The sequence below is a fragment of the Theobroma cacao genome, chromosome 2 (genome assembly GCF_000208745.1).
Source record: "Theobroma cacao cultivar B97-61/B2 chromosome 2, Criollo_cocoa_genome_V2, whole genome shotgun sequence".
Lineage (NCBI taxonomy): Eukaryota > Viridiplantae > Streptophyta > Magnoliopsida > Malvales > Malvaceae > Theobroma > Theobroma cacao.
Genome location: NC_030851.1, coordinates 34,038,865 through 34,057,258, shown reverse-complemented (window position 1 = coordinate 34,057,258; position 18,394 = coordinate 34,038,865). Strand labels below are relative to the sequence as shown.

At 33.3% G+C, this 18,394-nt stretch overlaps 1 protein-coding gene across 2 annotated transcripts; it reads left to right on the top strand.

Annotated features, from left to right (window-relative positions):
• LOC18609651 (myosin heavy chain, skeletal muscle) lies at positions 9,808-18,037 on the top strand. 2 transcript variants are annotated; one of them, XM_018115367.1, is made up of 9 exons: positions 9,808-10,006; positions 10,093-10,216; positions 10,338-10,628; positions 10,706-14,122; positions 14,218-15,076; positions 15,174-15,820; positions 17,104-17,251; positions 17,365-17,446; positions 17,581-18,037. In XM_018115367.1, the coding sequence occupies exons 2-9, from the start codon at positions 10,139-10,141 to the stop codon at positions 17,681-17,683; spliced, it is 5,625 nt and encodes a 1,874-aa protein (XP_017970856.1). In that variant the 5' UTR covers positions 9,808-10,006; positions 10,093-10,138; the 3' UTR covers positions 17,684-18,037. The 2 variants fall into 2 exon arrangements, with proteins under 2 accessions (XP_017970856.1, XP_017970855.1); XM_018115366.1 differs by having other exon boundaries at positions 10,329-10,628.

Here is an 18,394-nt window from a genome sequence, read left to right as displayed (position 1 = left end):
AAATTACATTTTTGCCCTTATGCTCAAAATTGAAAATTTTCACTTCTCAATCTCAAATTATACTCTAATTGGTCAAACTTAATCAAAATTTTCATCCAACTTTCCAAATTTGCCCTCGGATGGTAAAATTACTATTTTGCCCCCTATGGTATGAAAATTCCCAATTGACTCCAATTTAATCCTCGAACTCCAAATCACCATATTAAGTCATTCTGTGATTTTAAAATTCTCAATTTCATCTTAAAATTCCTATTTGAACTAGTTCGAGGCTTTAAATTAACTTAGTTGCATAACTAATTACGATACCGATTATTTAACTATTTCTAAGGCATTCTAACATGCAGATGTGTCATCGAGTATATGGATGTTATGATGAGTATATAATGGAGTAGGGCTTGATAGAAAGTATGATGGGACAAAATGCCCGATGGCACACATTACCATGTACTATCGAAAAATAACCATACAATCAGATGACGACAAGTTGCTAATTCACTTCTTTTAAAATAGCTTAACTAGAGCAACCGCAAGATGGTAAATACAGCTTGATCAGAGTCATGTCAAAACTTGAAAGGATTTAGTGAGAGCCTTTATGGCACAATACAAGTATGTTGTTGAGTTAGCTCCTAACCATTTGTCACTCCAAACCATGAAGAAAAAGGCTAGGCAAAGTTTTAAGGAATATGCCCAAAGATAGAAAGATACAGCAGCACAGGTTCAGCCATCCCTAACTGATAAGGACTGACTATATTGTTATAAACACACTCAAGGCTCCTTTCTGTGAACACTTGATTAGCAATGCCATAAAAAATTTTATAAATCTAGTCCTATCTGGTGAAATAATAAAAAGGAGCAATAAAAAGTGGTAAAATTGAAGGGAACGAAGTTATTAGCTCAAAAGAGGGGAATACATCCAAGAAAAGGGAAAGGGATGTACAAGTAGTTACCTACACTAGCCAACAAACTCATAATTTCAATCCATGCCATCCATACCTTTCGTATCAACCTTTCTATCCAAATATAGGCAATATTGCCCAAAACCCATATATCTATCAACCTACCCCACAACCAGCATTTCAAACCAAGGTTCTCTTACAAGTTTCAACACCAAGGCCCATATCCTCGACTAACAACTTTGATAATGGTTAGAAAGATCTAAAACCACCCAAGAAAAACCCTAATTTAATCCCATCCTAGTTGCCTACACTACCTTGTTGCCATAACGTATTGAAAATAGACTTCTTGCTCATACCCCTCTAGAACCACTCGGACTTTCTTTTCTAAGATGGTATGAGTAAAACGCAAACTGTGATTATCATTTTGAGATTCAAGGACATTCCACGAAGAATAAAACCATATTGAAACATATGGTCCAAGCACTCTTTAAGGTAGGACTCATAAATTTTGCCAAAAAAAAAAATTCAAATGTTCATGGGAATCCCTTACCTGACCATACAAGGTCGACAGTAAATGCTATACATGAAGGAATAGCACAGAAGATGACGAAAAGTGTCGATGAGGTCTAAATACCAATGGATAGAATGTTCGATGCTTTGCTCAAAGTAAATGCTATAGCTTCAGAACTAATAGACACCAGAGAATTAAGGATAATACCAATCTTTCTTGAAAATTCCATATAGGTGCCATTAAACATTCTGTCCAAAATTCTGATGGTTTTCATTACAAGCTGCAAGAGTTAATGGATTTGTCAATAATCGAATTTTATGTAGAAGCTGAAGAAAAGTGGGTTTGAGCCATAAATGAAGATTCCCTAATTAAAGCGGCATCAAGTGCATCTGGCATGAGTAAACCCAAACCTCTTATTATCTTCTACAAAGAAGAAATGAACCCGATGAACAACAAACTCCATGATGTTGTTAGAATTGGAATCACTATTGAAATTCCTAGTCCATTCCTATACAAAAGTGATAAGGTCGTTCCCAAGAATTATGAATGTAACATTCTAAGCATGACCTCCCCTACCCCCTAAGTATCTTCTGCAAATCTGATTGATGTAGGAGCTATAACATGACATGGGCGATGTTATTCTCTCGAAATAGTGGAAAGAGTTGAAAAAGATAAAAAAACTAAACAGGGAGAAGAAAATTAGAAAATAGCAAACGCCTTTCCCAAAAACCAAACTACTGAACTGATAGTTACTTGAGATAATGAGGTCAAAAAGACTGTCATGGAAAAAGATGCCGATGAGTTACTCAAATTCATCAAGCATAGTGAGTATAGCGTAATGAAGTAATTAACGAGAATGCCTACTTATATCTCACTGTTATCTTTGCTTTTGAATTCAGAAGCACATAAGAACACGTTACTCAAAGTTTTGAATCAAGCTTATGTGGCTCATGGTATATTAGTTGAAAACTAGACCATATTATGGGAAGTATTACAATAGGGAACTTCATTACTTTTAGTGGCAAGGAAATTCCATCAAGTGGTTGAGGGAGTAACAAAACTCTCCATATAACCATTAAATGCAAGGATCGTGCTTTACTTAGAGTGTTGATTAACAATGGTTTGGCTCTGAACGTCATGCCTCATTCTGCCTTAACCAGGTTACTAAGTGATATGTCTTATATAAGGGCTAGTTACATGATCGTACAAGCTTTCGATGGGGTCAGACAAGAAGTGGTAGGTGAAATTGAAATACTGATGAAAATTGGCTCATGAATTTTTGATATCTAATTCCAAGTGTTGAACATTGCCCTATCCTATAATTGCTTAATAGGGTGCTCGTGGATCCATATGGCAGGAGTCATACCATCTTTTCTTCATCAGAAAGTTAAATTTATAAATGAAGGCTAATTGGTAAACATCTTTGTGGAGGAAGAAATATTAGTCATTCAATCCCAATCGACTCTTTATGTAGAGGCTGTGGAAGTAGTCCTTGAATGCTCTTTCAAATCGTTTGAGTTTGTTAATGCTATTTATGTGGGAAAGGGAGCAGTAATACCAACTCCACGCTTGTCAAGGGTAATTAAGATGGAAGTTAAACAAACGGTGGGAAAAAGGTGTTGTGCTGGTTTTAGGCTAGGAAATAATATGTAATGAATGAGGCAGCCTTTAATTCCGATCAAGAATGAGGAAAGGTTTGGTTTAGGGTATAAATCCACCAAAAAAGAAAGAAGAAAGTTGGCAATCTAGAAGAAAATCAAAAAGATGTCTTAGTTCAAAGAGAAGAAGAAGAATTTGAGAAAAAGACAATCTCATAGTTGTATGAAACCTTCCACTCTACAGAATGCATTCATCTCGAAGCATCAATTAAGGTTATTGGTACATTTGAGAAAGCATCGGTTAAGGTTACTGAGACTCTAGAGGAGGCATTTGAGGAGTTATCAATTCACATGGCTAAAGATGAAGATCTTAGAGAGAAAGTCCATTTGGTGCATCCAATACCAAAGGGCATTAGAAGTAGTTTCTATTTTAATGGGGTTTTCTGTTACTTTAATCATTCAAATAAATGACAAGCATGATGTATTTTGTTATATTCTCTTCAATTGTTATTTATCACCTTTTTTTGCACATGTTGTTTTTATATATTCTTTTAGCCAATAAATACTTGCCTATACATATATGTCCAATTTCACCTATTCATAAGTCTCTAAATAATGAACGTGAAGACAATCTAGAAAACAACTTGAATTTTGTTTTCGAGAAAATTTCTAGCATTAATAAACTGAAAAATGAAAAGAAAGCGGATGATTATGAATTACCCCTTGATTTGTCTAGATTGTTGGAATAGGAGGAAAAAGAGATTTTACCTCACTAAGAACTCATAGAAATGATTAACTTGGGAAATGAAGATGATAAAAAATAGGTTAAGATTAGCACTTCACCATCACCTAATGAATGACAAAAGTTGAAAAAGTTACTTCATGAATATGGGAATGTATTTGCATGGTCATACCAAGATATGTAGGTCTTAATACTTGTATTGTTGTTCACAAGTTACCTTGAGACTAGATTGCAAGCCAGTTAAGCAGAAATTGAGGTGACTGGATGTGGTGATCTATTAAATTTAAGGCACGAAATTGAGGCAATTTTGATCTTTCCAGATGGGAAGTGTTATCCAACTACGACAAGATTAAATTTCAATTGTACCAATAACATGGCAGAGTACGAGGCATTGGTAATGGGATTACAAGTAGGAATCGGCATGAAGGTCGACACAATCAATTCCCCACATCGATTTCTACTTGCAATGGATATGATTGGGCTGATCACTCCAAAAGCTTCTAATGGATATCGATGTAGGGAATGGATGTGATTGGGCTCATCACTCCAAAATCTTTTAATGGACATCGATTTATATTGGTGGCCATCGATTACTTCATAAAATAAGTAAAAATAGCTTCCTATGCCAATGTAACGTAAAAAGTGGTATGCAAATTCATCAAGAAAAAGATAATATGTCGATAAAAGTTGCCATAAATGATCATTACTAATAATGTGAGCAATCTAAATGGTACAATGGTAAAGAAAGTTTGTGCTAAATTCAAGATCAAGTATCATAACTCGACAACTTATTGTCCAAAAATGAACAAAGCAGTGGAGGCAACTAATAAAAATATTTAATGGATTGTCAAAAAAATGACTAAAGTTTATAAAGATTGGCATGAGAAACTTCTTATTGCTTTGCACGCATATCAAACTTTTGTGGGTACCTCTACAAAGGCAACACCATACTCACAAGTATATGGCACAGAAGCAGTACTACTCATTGAAGTGGAAATTCCATCATTAAGGGTGTTAATGGAGACAGAATTGGAAAAAGCTGAGTGAATCCATTCTCGTCATGAATAGTTGAATTTGATTGAGGAAAAAAGATTCGTTACATTTTTATGATGGAAGTAATGTGGAGATATTCAATATTGCTTTCATTTGTTGTTTCAATATGATATCCATTTAGACGAATATATTTAAAATTTAACATATTTCTTTGAAACTTAGTAGAATATAATGCTTCCTTGATTATAACTTTTGTTCCTCTGGGTAGTAATATATTGGCTCTTCCGGAAACTTCAATTAATTTTGTTCTACAAGATATTATATTGATATTGGCTTTTTCCAATTTTAAATGGGAAAAATATTCTTGTCCTTTAAAATAGTGTATGTTGTAGCACTATCCATTTATCATTGATCTTGGATCTAACAAAAAAAATATCCATATTTTCTTTGATAAAACTAGATATATAATAGGAAATTTGAAAGTTAATATAAAAGAACATTATATATTTTAATACATCAATATATCATTTAGATGTAACGAGAACATAAACAAATGCATTTTCCTAGTAGACCAATATTAAAACATATTAACAAACTGATTAGTAAATTTCATTTTTGAACATTTCCATCACCATCACCAATCATAACATCACCAATTAGATAATCAATTCGTCTTTTAGGGTGGATAGAATCAACAACATCCAGATATGTCACATCAACTTGACCATCATTTTTAACAAAATTTGTTTCAATATTTTTTTCTTTATCTTTCAACGATGCTTGATAAAGTTCAATAAGATGTTTCGATGTACCACAAGTACGTGACGAATGACCTTTCATGCCACATTGATGACAGACATTTTTTGTAATTTTTTATTCTGTCCATTTTTTTTCTTTTTCTTGTATTTCCCCACTATTCATTCAGTTATGGTGGTTAAGTGCATTCTTATTGTTAGAATAGTGATTATTAGGACTACTACGGTTGTATTAATTATGACAGCTTCTTCCATGTCCACGACCACGCCCACAGCCATAATTATAAAATGATATCGCAATCATTTTAGGGAATGGAGTTAAACTAGTTGGACGAGATTCATGATTTTTTATAAGTAGCTTATCATTTTGCTTAGTCACGAGAAGACATAAAATTAGTTCTAATATTTCTTAAAGCTTCTTTCAAGGTATAGCTACTGCAAAAACAAATTTGAAGCGTGAAAAGTAGAAAATGTTTTTTTCTAACATATCTTCATCAGTAACATTTTCTCCACACAATTTTAATTGAGAACTAATTTTAAATATTGTTGAGTTATATTAGCTTACAGATTTAAAATCTTGTAAGCATAAATGCATCCAATCATAACGAGCTTTTGGATGAATTATATTTTTCTGGTGATCATATATATCTGTTATTGTAAGATACTTAGTTTTTAATTCTTCATGGAGATGGCGACGAAGGAAAATCATTGCTTTTGCCTTTGTCAGTTAAAATCCTACTACGCAAGTATACGTATCGAATAGATAATATATTAGCAAGCAAGGTATCGATCTCACAGGGAATTGATCTAAAACTAAGCACTAAAATTAGAACAATTTAATCTTATCCAAACAATCAAAATTAATTAATTAACTAAAACTAATTAACTAAAATTTAGACTAAACATAAAAATCAAATCAAACAAGCCTAAGATTACAATATCCCTCACACTTCATCTAAATCTTACCTCTATTCTTTAACTTATTTCAATGGGTCGAATTGCTAACCTAGAGTCCTAAATTATTTATAAGGGTCTCCCAACTCATCTTATAAAAATATCTATTTTAATCAAAACACTATATCCCTATGTGAATTGAAATTAAAACAGACTTATTAAGTGCAGGCTCTAATCTGGCTACATATGGCCTATAGGTATATTCTTATCCTATATGCAAATCAATTAATATGATCATATGTTATCCTAATTTTAGTCTACTCTAAACTCCCTTTTTCAAGTTTGTTTAGGTTCCTAGATCAATTTAATTGGTGACCAAGCAATTAAAAGCATTGAAAACAAATTGGAATAAACAATTCAAATCTCATTAAAAATAAGTAAGAAAGAGATTAAAAACTTAGATTACATGTGAATTCAATTGCAATCCTAAAAAAAGAAATTAACTACTCATAATTGCAAAAACAATTAACATTATAATAAATTCAACCATTGAGAATAACAAGAAAAATAAATGCCAAGGAAGAAAACAAAACAATATTTGCCGCCTTAATCTCCAACTTTCAACCTCAACTTCTAGCTTCTTGAATCTCCAAAGGTTGTCCCTAATGTTGTTAAACATATCCTATTTATACTAATAGACTTAACCTAAAGTTCCTTAAGTTGACCTAGGGTTTAATTGGGCTTAAAAGTATAATAAGAGGCCCAAAAATCAATTATCAGCCTTTACAAATTTTCATTCCCGGCACAGTACATCTAGCTATTTTCCCATGCGATTTTCTCTATCTTCAAAGCGAAACTGAGCAAAGTGATCTTCATAAAAGTTGTAGCTCTGTCTCTTAGCTTACCAATGGTCAAAGAATCGCATCATTTTGAGTTCTGTAACTCAAGATATGGCCAAAATAGTAAAGTATATGCAAACAGATTCTAGGTCTTTCAACACTTAACTTTTCAAAATTAAACCCAATCACTTTTAATCCTACAAAAAATATAAAAATTAATAAATAATAACTAAATTAAAAGGAATAACATAAAATTAAAATAACTAACTTAAAAGCAACCTAATTATAAAAACAACTAAAAATAAATAAATTATAATTGAAAATTGAGGACTTAGATAATATTTAATAACAAAATTGAAATAACATAATTCTATAAAATAGAATTATCAGCCTTATCCTAATTGGATGCTTCATTTGTCTCTTTGATTGTGTTTCCAAGACCTATAGCATCTAGAATCTAGAATGGATAATTCTTGTCAATAATATCAAGAGCCATAAATTTAAATTTTGTAAGATTTGACATGGTGAAAACTATTAATAGATAAAAAAAATATTGTTATCGACAAGCAAAAATCAAAATCGACTGATAATAAAATTTAAAATAAGAAATTGACTAATGATAGATTGAAAATATGAGTAAAGTAATAAAGCGATAATTGAATTTAAAAAGAAAATTACTTGACATAATGTAGCCTTTTAACTTTGAGATGATGATGGAAACTAAATGATATCAAAACTTAAATATTAGAGCTTTGTGCTGATAACATATTGTAAAATATAATTTTGAAAGAAAAATATTAGAGAGAAGTAATAAAAAAGTAAGAAGATCTCCTATTTTTATTTCTTTTTTAGTGTATAAACCATAAACTATAATGCCTCTATTTATAGGCTTACATAGATTGAAGGAGAATGAATTTGTATAAATAGAGATGATGAACTTAGTAGATAGGAATGTACACATACTGAATAAATCCAGAAGATAGGAATGCACTTACATAAATATGTACATTAGATATGAAGAGGTACATTGGATATGAGGAGATACATTAGATATGTTGAACTACAATGGATATTCACATATATTCATAATAAAAAATAATTAATTGAAAATAAATTATTTTTAAACTAAAGATGTATCAAATCAAATCAAACATTTCAATTAGTAGACACATAATTTTAACTTACACTATCGACATGTTAGAAGAATAGGCTATGCCTGTAGTTTTTGTTAAAGATTTTATTTTTTATATATTTATATTAAATTTCTCAATGAATAGAAAGAGCACTATTACTAATAATTTAAAAAAAAAAGGTTTAATATTTTTTGGTTCCATATGTTAAACACTCATATTGAAGACTGACTCCAAGTTTTGAGTCATTAATTGTTTTTTAATTAATAAAATAAATAAATTTAAAGTTTTTATTATATCCAATTTTATTTTTTATAATGAATATCTATTATTTTGATTAAATTTCATCCAATTTTGTTTACTTCTACCTTACACTAATGTAGTATGAGTTTGCTATAAAGTAAAGAAACACACAGTTTTTACTTTTTTTACTGTCGTTTTAGGATATATTAAAATGAGAAATGCTTCAGGATCAATGTTTTTTTTATATAAGAAATGCTACTATACTTAATATAATATATTTTATAATATTTTATTTAAATATTGAATAAATTTTTTTAAAATAACAATTTAACTAAAAAGATATTAAAAATACTTATAAAAACTGTTTGCTGAACCTATTAATTATTAATTATTATTATTATTATAATTAATTTTCTTAAATAACATTTGGTATGAGAGAAGTGGAAGCACGTTTTCTAAAATATACCTAATTAAATTATATTTATTTTGCAACAAACCAGTGTAAAGTAAGATTGTAATACAATCACGTATAGTCAATGGATGTATTGTGATTGCAATAAAAAAACCAATGCAATCAAATTATATTACACTTTGTAATGTTATTAAAGATATTTTTACCTTTCAACTTTGTTACATTGTTAAAAATATTATATAATGTTATAATTTATTTTTTTTATATAGATTTCGAAGATTTTTTTATTATTCTCAGTAGTCATGGTGATTGCTAATAAAATTTTTATTATCTTTTAAAAAAAAAAATTAAAATAAAATATATAATATAAAAATTATATTAAGAAATAAAAATATAAAATATAAAATCATAATAAAAATAAAAATAAATATAAGATATTAAAAATATATTAAAGGGATGCTATTATATAAACATTAATAATAAAAAATATAAATATATTAAAATTATATTTTAATAAATAAAAGTAATTTTAAAAATAAACATTATATTTTTCATAAAATACTTATAAATCAAATACTATAATATTATTTTTTATATTTTAATTATAATATTATTTTTTTTAAAATCACATGAATTATAATTATCCGTAATCACATATCAATATAAAGTATCAAACATCATCTAATTTTTATCTTATTTCAATCAACTTTTCGACCATTGCCATGAGAGAACAAATCATTGACCGCATGTCATTGGAGAAAAGAGTGAACCTCGTCAATGCGATGAGAGAACAAATCATGTACCGCGTGTCATTGGAGAAAAGAGTGAACCTTAAGGCAGTCACACAGTAACGCCAAGAATAAAAACATCAATAAAAATTAAATAAATTAATTAATAAAATAAAAAAATATTACTACTGCGCAAACGGCAAATTCTCCTTTGAATCTAAGCACAATCAGGATCTCATCTGTGCACTGTAGAATTTAAATTCAGGTCAAATCCATTAATCTGCCTTGATTTCTTGGATTTTATTTATTCATTTTTTTTACTTATTATATTGTTTTGAATTTTTCTTGCAGATCTGGAGCTGTTTCTATTTATTATGAATTTATATGATCAGTAGAAATGTCGGAAAATCACGATTCGGAGAATTCTGGAGCTGTTGAAAATGGAGCAATTTACCCTCAATCTTCGACTAATCAGGTTTTTTTTAGGAATGTTTTTCAATTGAAATCTAATTTTTTGTCATTGTTAATAGGGAAAATCTGTAATTTGGAATATTTATTTTTTAAGTATGATTTATTTTGTTTTGTAGTCAATACAGGAAGCGGAATCTATTGAGTTGTCTCATGTTGATAGCAAAGAAGATATGTTTATGGATGCTTCGGATGAGTTGAATAATGATAATAGGGAAGCTGGAACTCCAACTGCGCGTGGAAATGAGGGCGTTATAGAGGAACAGAATCCGGCAGCTAGACAGTTCGATGACATGGATAATATTGCACACAATAGTGGAGATAATGACAATAATCACTTTGTCAGTGAATTGGAACGCATGCGCGCTTTGCTGGAGCAGGCTGTTGATGAAAAAGAGAAATTTGAAATCAGATACAAGGTTTTGTGTGTTTTTATTTAGTGTGTGCGTGTTGGTCAATGATTTTTATGTTTTACTTAGGGTTTTAGTGTGTGCAGGAAGAGAGGGAGGCGCTTGAGAAGGAGATTTATATGAAGGATCAAGAGATTGAAGGGCTAAAAGCGAAGTTTATGAGTTCCATAGCAGAAGCAGAGAAGGGGGTTTATGTGGAGAAGAACCAGCAATGTGAGGTTGCACTGGAGAGGATTTTGGCTGCTCTTGGGTCGGTTGTTGATCAAGGAGAATTGTTTGGTGATTCTGGTGGGGAGCAGATTGACCTTGTTGAGAAAAGCACTTTGGCATTAATTGAGAAGTATAACCAGTTTCTTTTTGAGGTTAATCAACTTAGACAGTGTTTGACAAAGGCTGAGTCCGATTTTGGTGTGCAGGAGTTTAGTACTGTATTTGTTGCTGCACGTGATGAATTATTTGAGTTCAGGAGGAAGGAAGCAGAGCTGGTTGCAAAAATTGGTTTTCTGGAAGATGAAAATAGGAAATTGCTTGAACAAGTTGAAAGTGAGAAAGGGACGGTGGAGATGCTAAATTCTGAGCTTGGAAAAGCAAAGACAGAGGCTGAGCAGGAAAAGATGAGGTGTGCTCATACCAAGGAAAAGCTGAGCATGGCTGTGACAAAAGGGAAGGCATTGGTTCAGCAGCGGGACTCACTGAAGCAGTCTCTGGCTGATAAAACAAGTGAGCTTCAGAAATGTTTGGTTGAATTGCAAGAGAAGTCGAGTGCCCTTGAAGCTGCTGAATTACAGAAGGAAGAGTTGGTGAAGAGTGAAAATTTGGTTGCATCATTGCAAGAATCACTCTTGCAAAAGACCTTGGTTCTTGAGACATTTGAACACATCCTGTCCCAGGTTGATGTACCCGAGGAACTGCAGTCAGTCGATAATGTGGGAAGAGCTAGGTGGCTTGTTAATGAAAGAAATGAACTGAAGGGTGTTTCCTTGGACTTCTACAGATTGAAAGATACCATTTGTGCAATTGATTTACCTGAAAATGTCTCCTTTACTGATTTAGATTCTCGTTTGGGTTGGCTTAAGGAATTTTTTTACCGGGCTAAAGATGATATAAATATGTTGCAAAATGAAATTGCCACAACGAAGGAAGCTGCACGTGATGAGATTGATCACTTGAGTGCTTCACTTTCGACTATACAACAAGAGAAGGATTACATTAAGGAAGAGTTAGATCAACTTGGAATTAAATATGAGGAAATTGTTGGCAAGATGCATCAGATATCATTGGACAAGGATCATTTAAGTGCTTCACTTGCAGGAGAACTGACAGAGAAGGATTATATTCAAATGGAATTGGATGACCTCACAAGTAAACATGAAAAGGTAGTTGAGAAGGTCCATCAACTTTCATCAGAGAAAGATCAGATGTTAAGGATGCTGGTAGAGTGTTCTGGAATAATGATGGATGATCAAGAGGGGATTGAGGAGACTTCTTCTAGTTTACCCATTCTAATTGATAGGTGCTTTGTGAAGATAAAAGAACAAACGAGTGCCTCTTCGGATACTCCTTTTGTGGATGCAGAACTATTTGAAAATCTTCGAAGTCTCTTGTATATTAGGAACCTGGAGTTGATGCTTTGTGAGGAAATACTAGAAGAAGATAGTCTGGTGAGGTCACAGCTGAATGATCTGTCAAATCAGTTCACAGTGGCTTCTCAGGAACTTTTTGTGCTGAAGGAGGAGAAAGATGTGCTGCAAAAAGATCTTGAACGATCAGAGGAGAAATCTGGTCTGCTGAGGGAAAAGTTATCAATGGCAGTTAAGAAAGGAAAGGGATTGGTTCAAGATCGGGAAAACTTGAAACTTCTTCTTGAGGAAAAGAACTCAGAAATTGAGAACTTGAGGCTTGAGTTACAACAGCAAGAATCTACCGTTGCTGAGTGCAGGGATCAGATCAGTACTTTATCTAATGATTTAGAGCGCATCCCAAAGTTGGAGACTGATCTTGCAGCTATGAAAGAGCAGAGGGATCAATTCGAGAAGTTCCTATTTGAGAGCAATAACATATTGCAGAGAGTAAGCGAATCAATTGATCGCATTGTTATTCCAGTTGATTCAGCATTTGAAGAGCCTATAGCAAAGCTGAACTGGCTTGCTGGGTATATTGATGATTGTCAGACTGCCAAGACACAGACTGAACAAGAGTTGAGGGAAGTAAAGGAAGAGTCTAGTACCCTTTCTGTCAAGTTAGCAGAAGCCCAAGCAATTATCAAATCACTGGAAGATGCATTGGCTGTTGCAAACAATGATTTATCTCAACTTGCTGAAGAGAAGAGGGAGTTGGAATTTGGGAAGAAAAATATAGAAGTAGAGTTGCAGAAAGCAAATGAAGAAGCTCATTCACAAACTAACAAGTTTGCTGAGACTAGTGATGCTAGAAAGTCACTCGAGGAGGCGTTGTCACTGGCAGAAAATAACATTTCCTTGCTTATCAGTGAGAAAGAGGAGGCTCAAGGTAGCAGAGCTGCTTCAGAGATGGAGGTGGAGAAAATGAGGGAGGAAGTTGCTATTCAGACCAGCAGACTCACTGAAGCATATAATGCTATAAAGTCACTTGAAAATGCACTTTCTCGGGCAGAGATGAATGTTGCTTCACTAACTGAACAAAGTAACAATTCACAAGTGGAAATAACCAACTTAGAGAATGAGCTAAAGGAGCTAAAAGATGAAACTGAGACCCAGAAAGCAATAGAAATAGAGTTGCAGAAAGCAATCGAAGAAGCTCATTCACAAACTAACAAGTTTGCTGAGACTAGTGAGGCTAGAAAGTCACTCGAAGAGGCATTGTCACTGGCAGAAAATAAAATTTCCTTGCTTATCAGTGAGAAAGAGGAGGCTCAAGGTAGCAAAGCTGCTTCAGAGATGGAGGTCGAGAAAGTGAGGGAGGAAGTTGCTATTCAGATGTGCAGACTTACAGAGGCATATAACACTATAAAGTCACTTGAAAATGCACTTTCCCAGGCAGAGATGAATGTTGCTTCACTAACCGAACAAAGTAACAATTCACAAGTGGAAATAACCAACTTGGAGAATGAGCTAAAACAGCTAAAAGACGAAACTGAGACCCTGGCTAGCAAGCTGGCAGATGCTGGCACAACCATTAAATCACTAGAAGATGCATTGGTTAAGGCAGAAAAGGATTTTTCTGCACTTCAAGGTGAGAAAATAACTGCTGATCAGGAGATATCAACTCTCAATTCGAAACTGAATGCGTGCATGGAAGAGTTGGCGGGAACCAGTGGCAACTTTGCAAGCAGATCCATAGAGTTGATTGGTCATATCAACAATCTTCAAATGCTCATCGCAGACCAAAGTTTGTTGTCTACAATAAAACAATGCTTTGACAGGAATTTGGAGCGCCTTAAATACATGGATCTTACCATTAAAAACACAAGGGACCATTTGGTTGACAAGGATTTAGAACTGCTGCAAGGTCAACCACTCATGGAGGTGATACCAAACTATCCTTTTTCTTTTAGCTCCTGAATGAGTTTAAGACATTTATTATTATTATTATTATAACTGGCTCTCTTCATTTACTACAGGATATTGCCCATCTGGCAAGACGTTTCTCCATTGATATCGATAATACTGTGAACATTGAGATGGAGAATGATGAAGCAAATGCAGTAAATGCTAATGATGTTTCTTCATGTTTTAGAAGGGCTGCAGAAGGGTTCCAGTTGCGAACCAAAATCCTTGCAGATAGTTTTGAAGGTTTTTCAACCTTACTAGATGAGTCAATAGCAGCCTTGTCAAAAAAATTACAGGCAGCAAAGGACGAGGTAAAAAGTATGGTCGAGAATATGGAATCCTTGAAACAAAATGTCAAAAACCTGGAAATGCGTGAACAGGAAAAGGAGAAAGCTATAGCCATGTTACAGAATGATTTTGCCATTTTATTCTCTGCTTGTACAGATGCAACTAGAGACCTGCAGTTTGAAGTTAAGAACAATCTTATAGAATTTAGCTCTCTTCCTGGGCTTGAAAAATTGAACCATGTTTTGCATCCAGAAGTGGAAGAATTTGTTGGAGATGACATGGCTCAGACAGAGGTTGCTGGCAACAAATATGCTAAGACAGCTGAGAAGTTGTTGACTGCTACTAGAAAAGTTCAAAGTCTGGCAAAGTTGTTTGAAACTACAAGTACAGCAGTGGCCACTATCATTCATAATTTACAGAAAGAATTGGAAGATACCAGAAGCACCTCTGAGAAAGCCATTGAAGAAAAAGATATATATCAAAGTAGGGTTTTCAAGTTGGAGAGTGATGTAGAAGCATTAGAAGATTCATGCAGAAAAGTGAAGCTTAAGTTAGAGGATTATCAAGCCAAAGAGGACAGATGGAAAGAAAAAGAGGCAGAACTTTTATCATTGAACCTTAGTTTGTTGATGAAAGAAAAAGGTAAATGTCTTCCTTCTCACCTTGTTAATCTTGTGCTCTTGATTGTCAATCGTCATTAATCTTTATTATGTTGTTGTTTATCATATTGTTGTTACAGAAGCTGAAGAGCCTCTCCTGTCAGCATCTCAATTAAGAACTCTATTGGACAAGCTAAGTGGGATTGAAACTCCTCTTGTCGAGTCAAAAGACCTGGAGCCCCATACCTCAGCTGATGTTAAGAAACTGTTTTCTGTTATTGATAATTTCACTGATCTGCAGAATCAAATAAATTTGCTATCTTATGAGAAGGAAGAACTACAGTCTACACTTTCAAGACAGATTTTTGAAATTGAGCATCTTAAAGAAGAAATTGGAAAAAATGTTAGAAATAAGCCAGACTTGGAAGAGATGAAAACGGAGTTTTCTGAGGTTACATATGGTTTGGAGAAGATTATTGCTGTCTTGGGAGGTAAAGAGTTTACTGGAGGCCAAAATTCTGTTGGTATGAAAGCACTTTTACCTGTTTTAGAAAAACAGGTTAATACGCTGTTGTCAGAGGCTGAAAATTCAAAATCCAAAGCACAGGAACTTGGTATCAAGTTGCTTGGAAGCCAAATGATTGTGGATGAATTGTCAACTAAGGTTAAGTTACTTGAAGATTCTCTTGAGAGTAGGACTGTGCAGCCTGAGATTGTCCAGGAAAGGAGCATCTTTGAAGCACCTTCAGCACCCACTGGATCAGAAACATCTGAAATTGAAGATGCGGTACATATTGTTTCTTACAACATTTTCATTCAACATTTTCGTTATCAACTTAATTTATGAAGTTTATCTTGTCGCTATGAGCTGTCGGTGGTTTGATACATGTATTACTAGCTTGTTTTATTCAACTAGCATTTTAGTTATCGTGTGTTCAGTATTGTGCAGATCTTGCTGTCTAAGATGATGCCTTGAAATCATACATAAAAAAAAAAATTAAACAGTTGGGTTGTAAGGTGCTTACTTGTGTTGTGGTTCTTAGGCAGATATTTAAGTGTATTTTTGAGGATATTAAAAAATATATTATGCATGACAGTTCAGTTGACCCCACTCAATTCTTAAAAAACTTAATTTGTAATTTATGGACAAATACTATATCAAAGGTAACTGCATGAGATAATATCTCATTTTAATAAATTTTTATATATACTCAATTTTTTTCAATAATTAAAACTTTTGGGTTTAAATGCAAAACTTTCTTTAATAATACAATGTGAAAAAAGTGTATTCATATAATGCAAATTATATATATGAACCCACTGAAATTTTTTTCTAAGTAAGCCACTGCTTACTGATAGCTTAAAATTATATGTATGAATGATTCTTTAGTTTAAGTGCAGTGTAAAAGATCTATTTTTAGTGAATGAAACTGCTTCAATGATTACCATACTGTTTTACTTTATGACTGATTTAGTTCTTGGACCTAAATGTTTTATGGCTCATAGTGATCTCAGAGAACTTAATTATGAACTTTTCATGTACCAAATGACTTGATTGATGTAATCTTTGATTCTTTACTTGATTATATGTATTATTAGAACATCTTCAAGTGATGGTTGGATATTCGATCCTCTTCATTGAGAACGCTACGTGGTGGTAGATGAGGATTTCAGTGTAACTTCCCAATAGTACTGTGTGTGAATATGGAATTGGATGGGTTAGGGAAATTTTTTTTTGCAATGCATGTTTGATGAAATCACATGGGAAATGTTTGAATTAGTTTGTGGTAACTAATATCGTTGTAAAGAAAAAAAGTGGTGATAGTTATAGACTGTTACTTGCATAATCATGTGACTCTTTGTACTGTCTATATATTCATTTCATGATGATGTCACTCCCAAATGGAAATGCTTTCCTTTCGTAAATTTAAAGCAACTCTCTCTCTCCCATTTAAAGCTGAAACTGGATTTCTCAAGTGTTTTGTATTCTGTTTGCTTCAACTGATAGTGTCATACATCCCTTGCAAATTCTGCTCTTGGAGATCTAATTACTTTTTAATGCTTATGCAGGTATCACGTGGAAAGAGTACAATATCTCCTGTGCAATCAGCTGCTCACGTGCGAACTATGCGAAAAGGATCAACGGACCATCTTTCAGTTAATATTGACTTGGAATCTGATCGCCTGATAAACAATGAGGAAACTGATGAGGACAAAGGTCGGCATCTTCAGAATGCATCCTCTTTTTATTGTTTTTGAAAAAATAATTTCCCATTAGTACAGGTCTCAGAATTTGCAGAACTTAAAGCATATGCACCCATTTTTTGGCAGGTCATTTGTTCAAGTCTCTCAACACATCTGGCCTCATCCCAACACAAGGAAAGTTGATTGCAGATCGAGTTGACGGAATTTGGTAAAATGCTCTAGCCATTTTATGAGGGAAAGGGGAAAATTCTTTTGTTCTTCCTAGAGGGAATATTAAGTGCTTGCTTTCTATGCAATTTACTCGTTTGTTATGATCTTGACATCTGTTTTGAATTGCTACAGGGTATCTGGTGGCCGAGCTCTAAGTAGTCGTCCCAGAGCAAGACTAGGCCTCATTGCTTATTGTCTTCTCCTGCATATATGGCTAGTGGGAACCATTTTGTAACGAAGATTGTGATCATCAATCCTCTGGACCAAAGCCTTACCATTTCGTGATCAGCTTCTGAAAATTGTATCATAGATACTATCGTAGTCATTCTTTCTCATTCTTTGTTTTTCCCTCGTCTAACTCGTCTTAACATATGGTGCCTGTTAGGTTGGTATACATATTCTTACCAGTATATAAATTCTTTGCGATAGCCTTATTTTAGAAACCGCAGAGAATGTAAGGTTCAAATTGTCGAGGCAAAATAATTCGCATTGTGCCTCTGTTGTCTGAAGTGAGACATTGAGCATATGCAATTTGTGATGGATCATAGACAAAATTGAGATGCAAGTGTTCTTAGATGTAGTTTTGAAATATGTGCTGCCATCATTTTAGGTAACATGACCCTTCAAGGCTGTCGTCAAATTACCCAGTGATGCTGAGACTCTCCAGTCGATTTTAGCCTCCTGTTGCGGACCGCTTTGGTGAAGGTTTAAATCCGCTAAGAGGTCTTAAATATCGTCGTTAATAATCATAAAAAAAATAGAAAGTGTTGTAACAAGTAGGCAACACAGATGTTCGATTTGTTAGTTTGTTCACCAATCTTCAGATTTATTGGTTTTTATTTTGAAAAAAAAAAAACAAATGATGGCAATTGGTGACCCGAATAGGCTTTATGCCAGTATTTCCGAAACTAAGCTTCCAATATTCCACGTGGCTTGGAATTAAACA

Coding starts and splice junctions, on each gene's coding strand:
- LOC18609651 (XM_018115366.1), top strand. CDS start 10,139: ATGTCGGAAAATCACGATTCGGAGAATTCTGGAGCTGTTGAAAATGGA. Junction 10,217..10,328: donor CTCAATCTTCGACTAATCAG/GTTTTTTTTAGG, acceptor TTTGTTTTGTAG/TCAATACAGGAAGCGGAATC. Junction 17,447..17,580: donor GATCGAGTTGACGGAATTTG/GTAAAATGCTCT, acceptor GAATTGCTACAG/GGTATCTGGTGGCCGAGCTC.